We start from the raw sequence: 17760 nt of genomic DNA, 5'->3' as shown, positions 1-17760 counted from the left end.
ACATCCATCCACAGCGTATGCGCAGCTAAAACCGTGCTAGATGCCTATTTTGTTTCTTGAATGAAGTGTTCAAAGAAGCTGGGTCTTAGTCCTTCCACCACTTTTTGACTATCTTTACTGTGCCTGGAAGAGAAATACCCAGTGGAGATGTGTCTCTGAGTAAAGGCAAAATGTCTTTACTTACCGCAGCGGCTGTTTTGGGGGCTCCATAGGTGAGCCCCCTTCTCCTCTTGCAGCCGGTTCTCAGGCCTGCCTTCTGTGGCTACTCTGTGATAAGGGGAATGCTCTCGGCATTTGGTGCTGCTTCTCAGGGAGATTTCAGAGAGGTCAGGGTTTCTAGGTCAAACACATGCTCAGAGGCACTCCCTGGGCTGTATGCTGCTGTAGAAAACTGGTTGTGGGAGGACAGCCTTACAAAGCGAGGCTCAGCCAAAGTCCTACCTATAAGCAGGTGAAGCAGCTGCCTCAATTCATCCGGCAATGAGGCAAGGTGGGAGTCTGCCTGAGTGACATTCCATAGGCAGGGTGTGAACCACCTCCCTCCCTCTCTATCCCACATTTCTCTTGGGGTTGCTAGTGCTTGCTCTGGAGAGCGGAGGCACTTGACACATGCTTTTAAGGCCAAATTCTTTATCACAGTTTCACAATTTCCATGCCTGAGCCCTGGCACAAAAACTGGGTCTTGGGATTTGCTTTACTTCTTAATGTATGATGAATTAATACTGTGAAATGCAGCCCTCGCCCAATTTGCTGGGGGCCACTGACCAGGGATGCCTAGTTTGCAACTCCCTGCAGAGTGACCCCCAAGCAGTTGCAGAACTACAGTTTCCTATCCTGTTTTCTGTTACGGGTTAGCAAGTGGCAGCCCTAGGGCTGAATCTGGCCCTCTGAGGCAGCAGTGGGACTTGCTGGCTCTCTGATTTGGAGGGTTGCCCTGAACCCTCCTGCTCAGAATCGCTGCCCAGTGAAACTAGATGAGCAACCAGGGCAGGGATGGAGAACTTGGGGTCCTCCAGATGTTGTTGGGCCGCAACTCCCAACATATTTGGCTATGCTGACTGGAGCTGATGGGAGGTGGAGTCCAAGAACATCTGGAGGGCTGCAGGTTCCCCATCTGTGGTCTGCTTCAACAGCTATTAGCTCTGTGTTATGGAGAAAGGGTCCCATCAGCAGAAGCCTGAGCAAGGACATCTGCTTGCTCAAGGGGTCTTCACCCCACATGCATCCCCTGCGCTCCCTAAAATTGGCTCTGGGGAGGCCAGAGAACCCCAGAAGCGTGCACGGGTGGAAGAGAGGCCAGCAGAAATATTTGCCCTGATCAACACTCTGCAATATTGAATTCCTCCCTGAACCTCCATATGCAGAGACAGTTATGCTTCAAGTACTAGACATAGGCAGCAAACCATGGGGAAGGGTGGGGGAACCTTGATCCCAGGGGCTAAATTTGACCCTCCAGTCTTCTCCACCTGGTCCTTGGCCTCTCCTCAGTAAGTACCCCTCACTGGCTTGACCAGGGACTCTTTTTGCCTGTGCAAAGTTTGCATTCATTGCTCCTCCCACTTTTGCCTCTGGCCCTGCTGGCCACTGGCATGGGCCCTCACAAGGTTACTCAGAAGGAAATGTGGCCTTTGGACTGAAAAAGCTTCCCAACCCCTGCCATAGTGGAGATGCTCTGCTATGTGTGTTGGAGCATGCATGTGCTGAGACAGCCCCATGGCTGTCAGGGATGCCATGAAGTCCTGAGCCAGCTCATTTTGGCCACCTCGGCTTGGATATTGAAGTCCCCCAATACCACCATGTGAGTGAGTGGATCCCCCATGGGCACCATTGGTGAGTTTTCTCCCTGTGCAAACCCTACTGGCTGTTTGCCTTTTAAGAACATGTGCCTGTTAACTGCAAAACTCATAATGACATTGTGCATCGTTTGGCCATGACACAGACGGTATTTTGTCTGATTCATCAGAAGTCTCAGTAAGAGAAATTCTGAGTGCCTGGCAATGGCCAGGAAGGTTTGTTGAAACCCTACTTGAGAAGATGTTCAGAGCTGGGCTGGGAGGAGTGGCTAATTTGTCCTTCTCTTCCCTCTCCTTGTCTGCAGTTCAGATTCAGAAGGCCATTTTGGGACTCCTGAGGCAGAGACCCCAGTCCGCTCGCTGGGAAAGGAGCTGGAGGAACCATCCCTGCATCTGTTGGAGCCTGAGACTGAGCCCCAAGGTAAAGAGGCATGGAGGTTCCTTTTCGCACCTTTCCAATGGAGTTAGAAGATGCCGTTTGATGCACAGGTGCCTCTTGTGCAGGCAGACTTGATGGTCTTTCAGACCCCTCTGTGAAGACCAAGGTTGCAGATCATGTCTGTTTGGCTGCTTTGGGAAACAGGATGCTTGGCTGCAGCCATGTCTAGCAGACAACAATTGTGCATCAGCATCTGGGTTTGTGTCTGTCAGTTTCTATAAATAGGTGATGGCCACCCCTCAGTCCCTTTGGGTTGTGTGCCATCTGAGGAAGGGTGTCATTTCTCAGGGGTCTCCCTGAAGTCTCTTAAGGCAACCTGCTATGGTAGCTTCTAGAGGTGAGATGCTCCGCCACTGAGCAGGCTTCTGCTAGAATGAACATCTTCGGATGCTTCAAGATGACCTGCTTATTGGGCCTTCATTCTGATTTGCTTGCGGGAAGGTTTGTGTCCAAGCAAGTGCTATCTTGCACTTCCTAATGTGTTCTTCTGTCACTTTTCTGATCTGTTGGGGAAGTGGGTTTGTTGCACAAGATCTCTTAATCAGCTTCTGTTTCACAACCTGAATTTGCTGTTATGTGAATCCCACCTGAAAATAGTAAGCATTCTTGGAGGCACCTTTCTTTGTTTTTTTGTCCTTATTTTCTTTTTGCTGTAACCAACTAAAACTCTTCCTCCTGGAGGGTTAGGGTTAGAGTTCCTCAGCAGCATGCAGTTCCAGAGCCTTGGCCCGGAATAGTGCAAAGGCTCCTAGCATGTTCAAGGTGCAGCTCTTGGAAAGGCAGCTCTTTGCTTCACCCTCCCCATAGTCTATTGGGACCAGTTTTGGGCTCAGTGGGCTGAACCCTGTGACCATGAGGTGGGAAGCTCAGGCAGAGAAGCCTGGCAGCTGAGCTCTAGAAGGCAAAAAAATCATTGCATCTGCTTTGATCTGCCCATGCTGGAAAGTGGAAGAAACACTTTTTTTGCTATTGTGAGTTAGAATTTGTAACAGTTCATTCAGTAGCTATTTTCATTCAAATCTGTGTAGCCTTGTTCTGAAAGCTGCAGAGATACTGTATCTGCAGAAACACACTAAAGTGCCAAGTATTTTGTTGTATGTGTTTATTCTTGGTCATAATCTAAAACACAATTCTGTTAGCCAGTGCATCTTAATGGACAGATGTTTGGGCTTAGATCTGGTTTTGAGCCACAGCACTGCCACAGATTTTCAGCCTCACCTCCCCCCAGTGTAAAATAGTGTTGTTTCTCTCATGTGATTTTGAACATTAATGCTTTGGCTCCATTTGTATGTAACATGAAGCCAAACCATGATCCGCTGGAGAAGAGATTGTGGCTGCTGTGCTCCTCTCTGGGTGTGCTGCTGCTCTGCTCAGCCATGGTTTGGTTTAGTGTGTCCACCCAGTGTGGGCTGGTGTCGAGAGCAGGTATGGTTGGGCACCTGCCAGGAGCCCATGCCCCAGCAGGGGTGCCCCTGATGAGAGCCTCGTGGACCTGCTCCCGCTTCTCACTGCAAGCTGCTTGTTCACCTGCCTGTTTCTTTGATCCAGAGGGAGTGGGCAAACAAACAGATGATGGCAGGCTGAGGAGGTGGAGTGTCTGTCTACTTGCTAGCTCTTCCTGCAACAAGCAAACAGGTGATGAGAAAGAGCAGCAGCAACTGGTGACAGTGGGCAGCGGGACTGGGGGTATCTTGCCCAAGAAGCCCAACCCCAAAATCTGTGGCATTGGTACTGAGATCAGATATGCTGAAGCAGAATGCAGTTGCCCCCCCTTCTTTTTCTTTTTTTAAAAGTTTTTTATTTATACAACAAGAAAAAAACAAAAAAACACAAATACCAAATTACACACAAATTACAAAAAAATAACCATAGACACATAATTTTCTTAGCAAACAATAAAACATCTATTGGTCTTGACACTAAAGACCCAACCTCCCGTCTATTCCATATTTCAAATTCTTATTACTTTTTGCCAATACACACTTTTAACATAATTTAACTTATTCTCAATAAATCTAATTTCTTATATCTACCTTGCAATTATTACTGAAGTTCCTCGAATGCTGCAACAGAATTTAAACTACTATATTTATTTTTCAGATAATCTTTGAAAACCTCCCATTTTGAAACAAATTCCTGTTTTGATTTGTTCTTTATTTTTTGTGATAAACCATCTAATTTGGCATATTCTGTCAGCTTTTGGATCCAATCTTGTATAGAAGGGATTTCATTACTCTTCCATTTTGCTGCGATCAAAACTCTTGCTGCCGCCGTCACACATAAAAAGATACCCTTCCTCTTTTGTGGAATATCCAAATCCAAATCTGTTATTCCCAGGAGGTAGGCCTCTGGTTTTTTGTTGAAAGAGATCTTTAGCATTTTTTGCAGTTCTGCATAGATACTCTCCCAGAATACCTGTATTTTCCTACATATCCACCACATATGGTAGAATGTTCCTGATTCACCGCATCTCCAACAATTACTTGACACATTTTTATACATTTTTGAAAGTTTCCATGGTATTAGATACCATCGATGTTGCATTTTTTGAAAGTTCTCTCTAATTGTGTAACAATTTGTGAATTTCCAATTGATCTTCCATAAATTTTCCCATTGGGCCATGGTTATTGAATGGCCAAAATCCTGGGACCACCTCACCATTGCCACTGTTACCTCCTCCTCCTTGACTGTCCAGTCAAGGAGGAGTCGATACATTTTGGAAAGAGTTTTTCTTTTAGAATTTATAAGATCAGATTCGAATTGGGAAATTTCTGTTGAGAACCCCTTTTGTTTGTCAGATTTAAAATTTTTCAAATAACTGATGGTATTGGAACCAGTCTGAGATGTGTCCTCTCATTTCCTCAAAGTTTTTTTAATTTTATTTGGTTATCTTCATTTTTTAGAAGTGTTTTATATGTTGGCCAGCTTTCCTGAGTATTTTTCTGTTTTACTGCTATGGCTTCTATTGGAGAAGTCCACCACGGGACTTTAGGCTCCATCAGGTCTTTATATTTTTCCCATACAGCAAAGAGTGATTTTCTTATTATATGGTTGGTAATTTTTTAATGAATTTTTGCCTTTCCATATATCAGGTAGGTGTGCCACTCCCAACGGTTGTCAAAACCTTCCAGGTCCAGGAGGTCCGGATCCTGCAACGTGCACCAATCTTTTAGCCAGGTGAAACAGTTGCCCCCTCTCAATGTAGCCTTCCCCCAAATAGTCTAGCCGTGCTGCGCCTTCTGCGTGTTCCAGGTGCATCCTGAATATGGATGCTGCAGCAGTCTGGAACATGATAGCTCTTTACCTTAGCTCTGGGGCAGCTTTAATCCTTATTGGTGACGCTGCTAACGTTAAAAAGAGATTTTTGTGTCTCACAAAATGGCCAGGGACTTCCCCTTGGTTGTGGCAGTTGCACTCCCATTATTGTTGTGAGCGCCTAGTATCTTTCCATTGTTCTCTCATGCCTCACTGACATTTCTCTACTTCCTCCTGGACTCCCCACTGCTCTCTGCAACACCACAATCCTTTTTCCCCCCTGAGGAAGTGACACTTCCTGCCTGCAAGGTTCTGATTGCTTAATTCCACCCCTTTTGAAAAGGCTTCTTGTGGCCGTTGAAGGTGCTTTGATCCTCTGACATCCTTCCAGCAAATGTATTGAGAGAGACAGCCTGGTAGAGAAGCTGCCTGGTTTCATGGCATATGCATCTCTGCCAAGGGAGAGAGGAAAGAGGCCACTTGCTGCAGTTTCTACTGATGGGCAATAGGGTGGGGGAGAAGGACATTTCAGGGCATTCCACTGTCCCCATCTGAAAACTCTTGGTTAGTGCCCAAAGAAATGTAGGTGACCTGGTTTACTCTGCCTGCAGCGATATTTAGCCAGTGGGTGTTTTGATGTATTGCAGCTTGCAAATCTTGTGCTTTTTAAAAGGGCTATATTTGGAAGAGCCCACCTAGTCCAACATCCTGTTCTCAGGGTGGGCTGGGGTGGGGGAACCAGATGCCTGTGGGAAGCCCATATGCCAGATCTGAGTCTAGTAGCAACTTATGATTCTCAACCTAAGCTCAGCATTCAGAGCCATTTTGCTTCAGACCTTGGAGGTAAAAGATAGCCAGTGTGGCCTTTAGCCTTTGCCTTATTCTGTGCCTGCAGAATTCTAGGGGCAACCTGCTATTTCTGGCAGAGTTTGTGTTCCTGGGAACTTCAGAACTTCTTTCAAAAGCAGAAGAAAGTTACTGGTTCTCATGGCTGCAGCCTGATAGCAATACTTTGTTTTTATCCAGCACTTCGCCTAAAGCATTCACCATCCCACCCCCCCGGTGCATTATCTTAATACTGTGCTGAATGTTGCAAGATGGGCCAGTATTATCGCACCTGCATTGTATTGGGACTGAGAAAATGTGGCTTGTCTAGGGCTGCTACTGGGTCGTGTGCAGCGGACACTGAATTTTGTTGAGTTGACAGAGTGGCTGATATCCAAAGTCCTGCTCCTGGGAAGGCTGTCTTTCAGCTCTGTTTGGTTGACAGCTGGCTGTGCTGGGCCAGGAAGGATGGTGCACATCCATCTCAGCTAGTGACCATCCCTACATTCTTTGGAAGAGAAATATGTATTTGTATTTGTTGTTGTTTAGCCATCTTGGGCATGATATGTGGTAAGGCAGGATGCAAATGTTCACACATTATAATAAGTTAATTGCATGTTATTGGAACAAGTACTTTTTAAACCCCACCTGAGCCAACTGCCAAGGCCTGCTGTTGTGAGAGGAAAAAAACTCCACACATTCTTGGCGGTTGGTGGTTGAAGTGTTTTGCTGCAACCTGGGAGAAGGGGGTTTAAATCTCCCCTCAGCTCACTGGGTGACCTTGGACCAGTCAACTTAACCCCCCCCCCAGGGTTGTCATGAGGAGGAAGAAGAACTATGCACATACCTTCTTGAGCTCATTGGAGGAAAAGCAGGATAGAAATGCCAGGGAGAAGAAAGTTATGAGGTCCAACTGCAGTGCCTCCTTTGGGCGCTGTGAATAAGCCACTGGCCCCCATCATGGGAGATGAGAGGTGTTGAGTTGTTGTTGCTATTTGGGAGGGAATTGCGAGACTTTTTGACCTTGTTTAGGCATTGTAGGAGTAGGTACCATATAGAATGCCTAAGAGTTGTTGTTTGGACTGAAGCCTGCTTTTTTCTTTGAGCATATAAGGAAAGGTCTTGGCTAGTTAAGGAGGTCTCTTGGCCAGTGATGGCGCTCAGTCTCCCTCCCTCCCTTTCTCTCCCCGCCCCCAAAACTCTCTGGAGCCAGATCTGATTTAATGGCTGTTTGGGAGGAAGAGAGAAAACCGTTTCTCCCTCTCAGCTGAGGTTGACTCAGCACCAAGTCACAGAAACCACAATGTGTTGTTGTTGTTGTTTTTAAAAAAAGAAGAATCAGTATTTGAACTCTTCCCTGATTGAGTGTGCGTAAGAGTGCAAGAAGGGTCCTTCTGGGTTGGTCCAAGAGTCTGCCTTGTCAGCATCCCATTTCCCACAGCAGCCGGTGAGGTGCCTACAGGAAACCCACCCGCAGGGCTTGGCAACTACAGCCCCACCTCTCTGCTTTGGCATACTGCCATCATAACTTGCAGCCTCCATCTCATCTGCTTCTCAAAGCTGTTTCAAGCTGGAGGCCATCACTGCCTCTTGTAGCCGAGAATCCCAGAGTTCAGCTGGGTGCTGGGTGAAGAAGGCCTTCCTTCTGCCTGTCCTGAATCTCCCTTGTGTCCTAGTGTTACGCAAGAGGGAGGAAAATGTGTCTCTGCTTTTTCCAAGCCATGCATACTTTTAGAAACCTCTAAGTAGGGGCCTGATTTCACCTTCATAGGCAAATCATGGGATCTATGGATCCATCTTTTCCTGTCCTTAGCTGCACTTCTTCTTACTGCTTATATCACAGCAGGTTGAGCCTTGGCACTGTGAATAGGTTCAAGAGCTCATCTCTGAAAGGAGGAATTTAGCCGTTCAAGGGTGCAGCAGTTCCTCCTTCCTCTCCACTCCATTGCACACGACCTGCTCGCTGGGTGAACTGTGCCTGCCAGTTTGGAGATCACAGTAGACTGACTTTCAGAATTATCCAGTCAGGCTCCGCCTATTAAAGCAATGGTATTTGAGGCTGGCCAAACATCACACAAGGGTGCCCTTCTCAGCATATCCTCAATCCTCCTCCCAAAGTGTGCTTGGAACAAATTGTGTCAATGAAGGGAGTTTGTGTGCTTCTGCACAAGTGATCCCCATTGCAAGGTTCTGGTTTGGATAATTCACAGTATTGCTGGGAGACGGAGGGAGGAAGGCAGACAGAGGATCTATAGAGGTGCTCAGGATAGAAGGAGCCCTGAAAACGCCTGCAAAAGGTTTTATTTGGTCTTTGGTTTTACACAGATGTAGCAACCTATGCAAGTTCAGAATTTCTCTGCAGCTGCAAAAGACATTGTTATTTATAAAGAGAAAGGAAACTGAGATTCCAAGGAAATTATGTTCAGCATTTTATTCCAGATTTTGACAGTTTACACACACACACCCATTTCTTTCAACAGGGAAAGAAAGATTGCAAAAGATGTTTTGGATGGGTGTTGCCAGAAGTGGGGAGGATTTGCTACCTTGGACGCCCAAATGTTTTGCCTTAGCCCTGTATTCTGCAAATGGACAGATGCATGGCATGCAAATGGTTTTGGGTACTGTACTTTTGATTGCTGCTATGAGGCCTGGCAGCCTCTATTTCTGCTGGAGCTTGACTAATGCATCCATTGAAATTCTCTTGACCTGAATGGCTTTGCTAGATTCCCAGAAGGCCAAGAGAAGCATGTTTTCTGCAGGTAGTGCATGCCATTTGTGCAAGCGACCTGCTGCCAAAGAGGTAGGGAGGGAGCTGTAAAAATACAAATAAAATGTACTAACTAGGGTATCTGTTTCATTTAACACACACCTGTCAGTGGCTAAATAACAGAGGTGCCATTCCACAGCGATTAAAGGGTTTTCTCTTATGCACCTGTTGTATGTGAGGCCTACAAGCAGCCACACTCCTAAGTGGAGGGGCAACCCCACTGCCACACATTTTTCTCTTTTGATGCCTCTGCCCTGCCACTTTAATTTGGCTGATCCCGGTGCTAAGCTGGGGAACCTTTGGTGCTGAACAACAACTCCCATCAGTCCCAGTAAGCAGGACCAATGGTCAGGGATGGTGGGAGTTGTAGCTGAGCAATGTCTGGAGTGCCAGTGATTCCCTACACCTGAGCACAAGCAGGTTGGTTTGGGCTCAATCCATAAGGACCAGAAACTTCATTTTAAAAGAAGAAAGCTGAGATTCTCCATAAATGGAACCCTGCACAGCTTTCCAGCACACAGCTCTCCAAAGCTGCCCACTTTCAGGCTGGCAAGGCAACTGTGTGTTTTCTCTGAAACCACCATGTTCAGAAGTGACCTATATAATTTTTTTGTACCTGCTGATTCAGAATAATTGCAAGTCTTTGTTTCTCCATGCAATTGGGAGAATTTAGCAGGCAGACATGGCAGGATTCCCTTCTCTGCATGGTGTGTGTGTGTGTGTGCATAGATCACTAATTTACAAACATAGCTGCCTCTCAGGATCTCTGGCTGTGGTCACCCATGTCACCCACCCAGGATGCATGGTGCAGCAACAAAACTGCTAGCACATTTGCAAAGCTAAACAGGGTCTGGTCTGGTTTCAAATTGGACAGAAGACTGTGTGTTGAGATTCCTGCATTGCATGGGGTGGGACTAGATGCCCCTTGGGGTCCCTTCCAATCAATCACTCTCATTACCTCATCCACATTACCTGCTCCTTTTTTATGGCAAGGCTGGGAGTTGAGCCTGGAACCCTTCTGCATGCAGAGGTGGTGTTCTCCCACTTAGGAGTCCTAGTCGCTTGTTCTCTCCCCTCCAGCCACAGATTCCACCAAATGAGAGGACCCCCCCTCCATCTCAGTCAGCATGCCTGCAGTCCTTGAAGTGCAGTGGACTGAGCACCAGTAGCTGGGAGCCTTCTGTAATTCAGTGGGCCTCTTGCTGCTTACATTCAGCCCCCAAGATAGAGTGGTACCTTGGTTCTCGAACACCTTAGTAGTCGAACAACTTGGAACCCAATTGCTGCAAACCAGAAATAAGTTTGTGAACCTTTTTCAGAAGCCGAACATGCTTTGTTTTGAGTGCCACACTTCTGTTTTGAGTGTCATGCGCTGGTAGTTGTAACCGACAGTAGTAAGCATCAGGGCAAGGGAAGAACAGCCCCCCCTCACCTGCACCGCTTGCACCACCTGAGAATTCAAAGCTTCCCCTCGTCGCCCTTTCAGCTGCCCTCTGCCCCGCTCGCTGTGCCCTGCTGTCAGGGCAAGGGAAAAGATGCCCAGTGGTGCCTTGTCCCGGGCCAGCACTGAGTGGGGGAAGGCTGGGCTGGGCTGCAAGCGAGTGGGCAAGGGTTGTCGCCGCACCTCCCAGCACTGGGTCCCTCCGCCACTGCTGCAGCAGCAACCCCCCCCCCCGCAGCTCCTGCTGCTTCTGCACTCCTCCGGTTCCAGGTGTTGCCCGTGGCCGCCGCTCCAGCCCCCAGAGAAACGCCAAGCAGCTCAGCCCCATCACTGCCTGCCTCTGCTTCCTCACAGGGTGCGGGACGGCGTGGCCGGATGCAGCCCCGCTGCTGCAGTATGAGTTCTGCTTGTGCCAGCCCTGAAGAAAGGGGACGGGGAAGGGATCCAGAAGGGCTGGCGGGGTGGGGGGAGAGCTGCTTTGGGGGAGGGGTCATTCCACACCAAATCACCTGATTTTAATACTTGACCGTGCTCTCACGACATTTTTAAAGTAAAAAATAAATACATACATTTTTTTGCTGATTCAGAAAGGTCATATTGCATGCAGTGGTCAAAACACCATCTTTGACCATATCCCATGTATGGAAAACAAAGTAGCTTTGACCATAACATTGCAGAAGTGTTTTACAAAATAAAATGAACAAGGGCTCTGAGACATGTTTTGTTTTTATTAAATAATCAATAAAACTTAATTTTAAAAATGACATTGTAACATAAGAGGGTACAATTTTAACTATTCTCATGAATGTGTGAGTTATTTCAGGCTCAAAGAGACCTTAAAACCTGTACCCCCCTGTGATGGGACGATGAGCTGCTTGTGCGTAAAATGCAAGTCCCTCAGAGTTTGATCAGGCTTTCAAACCTCTGCCTGTGACGGAGCCCCTCCAGCATGGCTGCGTCAATCACTAGTAGAATCCGAAAGTGGCTGCTTTCGGAAACGTTTCCAACATAAAAGCTCCTTAACGGAAACACGTCGTCTGGCCTCTCGGCGTGACAGTTTCCGTCGAGGTGTGGGTGTCCCTATAGGAGGTCCTGAGACCTCCCCACTGGTTTCTCTTGAAGCGTCTCTGAGCCATCCCTCCGACTCACTTTCCCTTGGAGTTCTTGCTCGCCCTCTACTGGTTCCCTCTTCCGCTGCTACTGCTCTCTCACCCTCAGTGAGCCTTTGCGCCTCCGGCGCTTTAGATGTCAGTTCCCTGACATCCACCTCCCCTCCAGGGCCCCCTTCACCCCCTCCCGTCTCCTCTCCTACTGGCGGTGAGGAGGTAAAACCCTTGAAAGAACCTCCCTCATCTTCCGACGTCGCGAACACTTCCTTCCACTTGTTGCTGTTCCTACTCTCTAGGTACTCTTCGTCATCAGAGTCCACTCCCTCTTCCAACTCCGACTCCGCGAACCCTTCCATTTCCTCTTCCTCATCGGTGGTGCCGAAATACTCCCTCCTAAACCTTGCTATCGGCTGAGGTTTCCTCGGGAACCTTTGATGGAACGTTTCTGTTAAAACCTCGTCATTGACTTCCTGCGCACTTACCCAGGTGTTTTCTGACTCCGGTTCCCCTTCCCACGCCACTAAATACTCCACCTGATTTCCCTTCCACCTGGAATCGAGGATTTCCGCTACATGGTTGCGGCGTTCCCTCTCTTCCAAGGCTGGTCCCCTGACGTGCTCCCCTTCACCTCCTCCCCTGTATGGTGACAGTAACGACCTGTGGAACACTGGGTGCAATTTCATGTGATTGGGTAATCGGAGTTTGAAAGCTACCGGGTTGACCTGCTGAATCACCTCAAAGGGTCCCAATCTTCTGGGCCTCAGTTTCTTACAACCCCCTTTGAACGGCAACCCTTGGGTTGACAACCACACTTGATCCCCCACCCTTATGGTTTCACCTTCCCTTCTGTTCTTGTCTGCCTGCTTCTTATATTGTGCCTTAGCCCTTTCTAAGTTGAGCTAGAGCTGCTGATGGATGGCTTCCATCTCTTCTACAAAATGTTCAGCCGCTGGGACGCTCCATCTCTCCCCTCCTTCCCCTGGAAATGCCCTGGGGTGACACCCGTAATTAGCCAAAAAGGGACTCATCCCTGTGGACACATTCTCCGCATTATTGTAGGCAAATTCTGCCAACGCCAACTTTTCGACCCAATCGTTCTCTCTGTCATTGACATAACACCTAAGATATTGTTGAAGAATGCCATTTGCCCTTTCCGCCTGCCCGTTGGTTTCAGGGTGCCGGGCAGTTGAAAAATTGACTTCCACGTGTAACAAGCTCATGAGCTTCCTCCAGAACCTGGAAGTAAATTGTTTGCCTCGATCTGAGATCACCCTCAAGGGAGCCCCGTGCAACCTAAAGATATGTTCCACAAACAACTTCGCCGTTTCTTCCGCTGTGACTGCATGTGAGCATGCTACAAAGTGGCACATCTTAGTTAACAGGTCTACTACTACCATGATGGCTGTTTTCCCCTTGGACCTTGGCAGATCCGTCATAAAATCTATTGATATCGCTTCCCAAGGCCGTTCTGGTGTGGGTAAAGGTTCTAATAACCCTGCCGGCGCCCTTCTTTCCCCTTTTGCTCGCTGACATTGGTCACACCCTCTTACATACTCCCTTACATCTTCCCTCACCTTAGGCCACCAAAATTCCCTGGTAACCAACCACATGGTCTTGTGTTGCCCAAAATGTCCCGCCGTGGGGCTATCATGCAACTGCTTGAGTACTCTCCCCCTCAATTCACCTTCGGGTATATACAGTGCCCCTTTGTAATACAATGCCCCATTTCTTTCCTCAAAACCTCCGGGGCTCTCGCCCTCCCCCCTGAGACCTCTGAGCTTATCCTGGGCATATTCATCATTTACCGTTTCCTCCACCAGTTCTCGTTGCCCCACCATCGCCGCCCCACACACCCAGCGGTCCTCCGGGATGACATGTCTCTCTTCGATCACCCCCTCCCCTTCCCAATATTCTGGTTTGCGTGAGAGCGCGTCCGCCCTGACGTTTTCTGGGCCTGGCACATAACAAATCTCAAAGTTAAATTTGGAGAATTCCTGTGCCCATCTCACTTGTCGTTGGTTGAGCACTCGAGCTGTTCTCCAATACTCTAAATTTTTGTGGTCGGTGCACACTTGCACCTTGTGTTGTGCCCCAATTAATAAATGTCTCCACCTCCGGAATGCTTCGTGAATGGCAAGTAGTTCCCTGTCATACACCGTGTAATTCCTCTCGGACTTATTCAGCTTCCGCGAGAAGAAGGCACACGGTCTCCACTCCGACGCACTCCTCCCCGGTTGAAGAAGGACCGCCCCTACCGCCCGGTCGGATGCATCTGTTTCCACTCTCATGGGTTTTCGTAAATCCACATGCAGAAGTTGTTCTTCCGAGGCGAAAGCCCTTTTCAGTTCTTCAAAGGCTCGATCCGCCTCTGCCGTCCAAACAAATTTCTTCTTGCTGCTGAGACAGTCGGTGATGGGCGCCGTCAAGTGGGCAAAGTTCTTGATGAACTTCCGATAAAAGTTCCCAAATCCCAAGAATCTTTGCACGTCCTTCTTGGTCTTCGGTGTCTTCCATTCCAGTACCGCTTGGACCTTGCCTGGATCCATGGCCAATCCCTTGTCTGACAAGCGGTACCCCAGGAATTCCACCTCCTTGGTATGAAACTGGCACTTCTCCAGTTTCACCCACAGCTGGTTGGCTTGCAGCCTGCCCAACACTTCTCGAACGTCCCTCACATGCTGTTCCTCATTTTCCGAATACACCAACACGTCGTCTAAAAAGGCCACACAATTCTTGTAGAGCAAAGGTCCCAGAACGTGGTTTATAAAAGCTTGAAAACACGCGGAGCCCCCTTGTAGACCGAAGGGCATAACGAGGTATTCAAAGGCTCCCAACGGGGTAAACATGGTGGTCTTCCATTCATCTCCCTTCCTTATGCGTATCAGATTGTACGCCCCCCGCAGGTCCAGTTTTGTAAAAATCTTTCCCTTCCTTACTCTGGTCAAAATGTCATCAATTCGGGGCATAGGGAAAGCCAGGGGCTCCGACACTGCATTGAGGGCCCTGAAGTCACACACCAGTCTCGGTTTGTCTGTGTTCTTTTTGTCCACAAAGAACACTGGGCTGCCCCCCACCGCTCGGGACTCTCTGATGAAACCTCGCTTCAAGTTTTTGTCAATGAACTCCCTCAGCTCCTGCATCTCCCTGTCTGACATGGCGTACAGCTTGCCTACTGGGAGTTGGGCCCCTGGGAGTAGGTTGATTTGACAGTCAAAGGGTCTATGCGGTGGCAGTTTGTCTGCTTCCCTTTCGCTGAATACGTTGCTCAGATCTGCGTATTGCGGGGGCACCTTCCCTTTGTCCATCACTTCCATCCCCGCTAGGGTGACTCTGTCTCCTCCCGAAACCTTCCCCTCCTTGCAGTGTTCTAGGCAATGCGCTGACCCAAAGGAGACCACCCTCTGATGCCAGCCCACTAGCGGATCGTGTAGCGCCAGCCAGCTCATCCCCAAAATGATGGGCGCTCCTCCCAGGATGGCCACATTAAACGCTATCTGTTCGGTGTGCCTTGCCACTCTCATTATCATCGGGACAGTCTGTTGGCTAACTTCTCCCCCCAACAGCTCTCTGCCGTCAATCGTAGTCACCTGCAAGGGGTTACTTAAAGGGATAGTCTGTATCTGGTGCTCAGCTGCAAACTCCTTACTCATGAAATTACAGGAGCTGCCTGAATCCAAAAGCGCCTTGACCTTTAGTGGGTGTCCGTTTGGCAGTTCTAGTAACACCTCTATCACTAAAGCGGGTCTGGGGGGTTCTGGCATGGGCACTTTCATTGCTCTTTGGCCTGGCTGCTGTGCCCCAACGGTGGCAGCCAGGCGTTGGCTTTTACTTGCTCCTTGCCTTCCTCTTCCTTTCCCCCAACAGCTCCTGCCATCCCTTGCCATTCCTTTCTTTGTGGGCAAACTCTGGCAAAGTGCCCTGGCTGTTGGCAGAGATAACATCTCTTGGCGCTCTTTCCCTCCTTTTTCCGCCCTTCACTGGGATTTGAAACTGCGCGCGCCCGCGCTGTTCCAACTTCCATCGGCTCTGCCGGCGGGAAAGGTGGCTCTGGAATGTCTGGAATGCGGAACTCCCTCCAACGGTCTCCTTTCCCTTCCCGCTTTTCCATAGCCCTCGCCTCCTGTCGCGCTCCTATGGCCAGCGCAGATTTGGTTAACTGGTCCATAGACTCCGCCTTGGGGCCCCGGGAAAGCTCATCTTTGACGGTTGAAGAAAGCCCCTCTTCGAAAAGCATTTGGATGGGCTCCGCCGATAGGTCCCACCCCAATTTGTGAATCAACATGGTAAATTCAGTCCAGTACTCACGGACAGATCTGCTTCCTTGCTGGCAAGCCATTAACTGCCTTCGCACCACCCCCTGCTCAATATCGCTGGAAAACATCAGGTCCATGGCACGAAAAAACTTCCTCGTGTCCTTTAAGATCTCATTATTCGCTGCCATCAGGGGTCTAACCCAATCTTTCGCCCCGGATTCGAGATGGCCAATCACATACGCCACTCGCGATTCCTCATCGGGGAAGTCATCAAACTGCAAGTTTAGAGCGTATTGCATCTCTGTTCTAAAGGCATGATAGTTCCTGGGATCCCCCCCGAATTTCTGCACCAATCCTGGCACCTTTCTGGCGAGCGGGGTGGTTTTCTCCTTTCCCTTTTCTGCATCCTGAGCCCTCCTCTCCTCAAGCCTCACCGTTTGCAGCGCCAACTGGATCTCCAACGCCCTGTACCTTTCTTCCAGGCTTGGACCTCCTCCAGCTGCTCCTGCTTCCCCGGTTCCGGCTGGATTGCTCATGATGCTTCTCCCTGCACAAGCTGGCTTTCGGAGACTTTCGGATTGCTGTGATGGGACGATGAGCTGCTTGTGCGTAAAATGCAAGTCCCTCAGAGTTTGATCAGGCTTTCAAACCTCTGCCTGTGACGGAGCCCCTCCAGCATGGCTGCGTCAATCACTAGTAGAATCCGAAAGTGGCTGCTTTCGGAAACGTTTCCAACATAAAAGCTCCTTAACGGAAACACGTCGTCTGGCCTCTCGGCGTGACAGTTTCCGTCGAGGTGTGGGTGTCCCTATAGGAGGTCCTGAGACCTCCCCACTGGTTTCGCTTGAAGCGTCTCTGAGCCATCCCTCCGACTCACTTTCCCTTGGAGTTCTTGCTCGCCCTCTACTGGTTCCCTCTTCCGCTGCTACTGCTCTCTCACCCTCAGTGAGCCTTTGCGCCTCCGGCGCTTTAGATGTCAGTTCCCTGACACCCCCAAAAAAAAATTGTAAAAAAATTACTTCAAAATCAATTTATTTTATAATGACAAAAAACACCCTGCTTCTTTGTAAAACATAACAAGTACATGGTTAGCCCATTCAACAAAAAAAGGATGATACTTGTGTTAGTTGTGGTTTGCGCGCTATGGCTTATCGAACCTACCAGTAATAAAATGAGAGAAATTCACTTTGAATGGTTGATGACCCTTTTCTGTGGCACTTAATACCATTTTTATACCTTTTTTTGAAAGAGACCACAATTAGCTTTATTTTGATACCAAAATAATCCCAATTGGTCGAAAAATAATGAAAAAGCAGCTTTTTCCTTCACTGACGCAGAAATTGCATTAGCCTAAATCATGTGAAAATCGAAATTTTAAAAAAAATTCTCCTGCACCCAATTTTGGACCAAAAAATCTTAAAAAATTATCTCATAGGTATCTTTGTTGTTGTTGTTGTTGTTTAGTCGTGTCCGACTCTTTGTGACCCCATGGACCAGAGAACGCCAGGCACCTCTGTCCTCCACTGCCTCCCGCATTTTGGTCAGACTCATGCTGGTAACCTCGAAAACACTATCCGACCATCTCGTCCTCTGTCGCCCCCTTCTCCTTGTGCCCTCCATCTTTCCCAACATCAGGGTCTTCTCCAGGGAGTCTTCTCTTCTCATGAGGTGGCCAAAGTACTGGAGCCTCAGCTTCACAATCTGTCCTTCCAGTGAGCACTCAGGGTTGATTTTCTTCAGTATGGAGAGGTTTGATCTTCTTGCAGTCCATGGGACTCTCAAGAGTCTCTTCTAGCACCATAATTCAAAAGCATCAATTCTTCGGCGATCAGCCTTCTTTATGGTCCAGCTCTCACTTCCATACATCACTACTGGGAA

At 48.6% G+C, this 17760-nt stretch overlaps 1 protein-coding gene across 5 annotated transcripts in view; it reads left to right on the top strand.

Annotated features, from left to right (window-relative positions):
- Positions 1 to 17760, top strand: part of TACC1 (transforming acidic coiled-coil containing protein 1) — a 109171-nt gene that overhangs the window by 30520 nt on the left and 60891 nt on the right. For 4 of the 5 annotated variants that reach the window (XM_081890890.1, XM_081890887.1, XM_081890889.1 and 1 more), the window contains one exon: positions 2099 to 2214. Coding sequence is in view for 3 of the 5 variants with exons in the window: in XM_081890887.1 (XP_081747013.1) it covers positions 2099 to 2214 (116 nt within the window). In the remaining 2 variants the exon portion in view is untranslated. Of the gene's footprint in view, positions 1 to 377; positions 491 to 2098; positions 2215 to 17760 lie in introns of those variants that run through there. The other variant, XM_081890891.1, reaches the window with a different exon arrangement.

This window comes from Podarcis melisellensis (genome assembly GCF_964234715.1).
Source record: "Podarcis melisellensis genome assembly, chromosome: 15".
In the NCBI taxonomy this organism is placed as follows: Eukaryota; Metazoa; Chordata; class Lepidosauria; order Squamata; family Lacertidae; genus Podarcis; species Podarcis melisellensis.
Note: the sequence above shows the minus strand (reverse complement) of the source record. Positions and strands in the feature narration are given on the sequence as shown.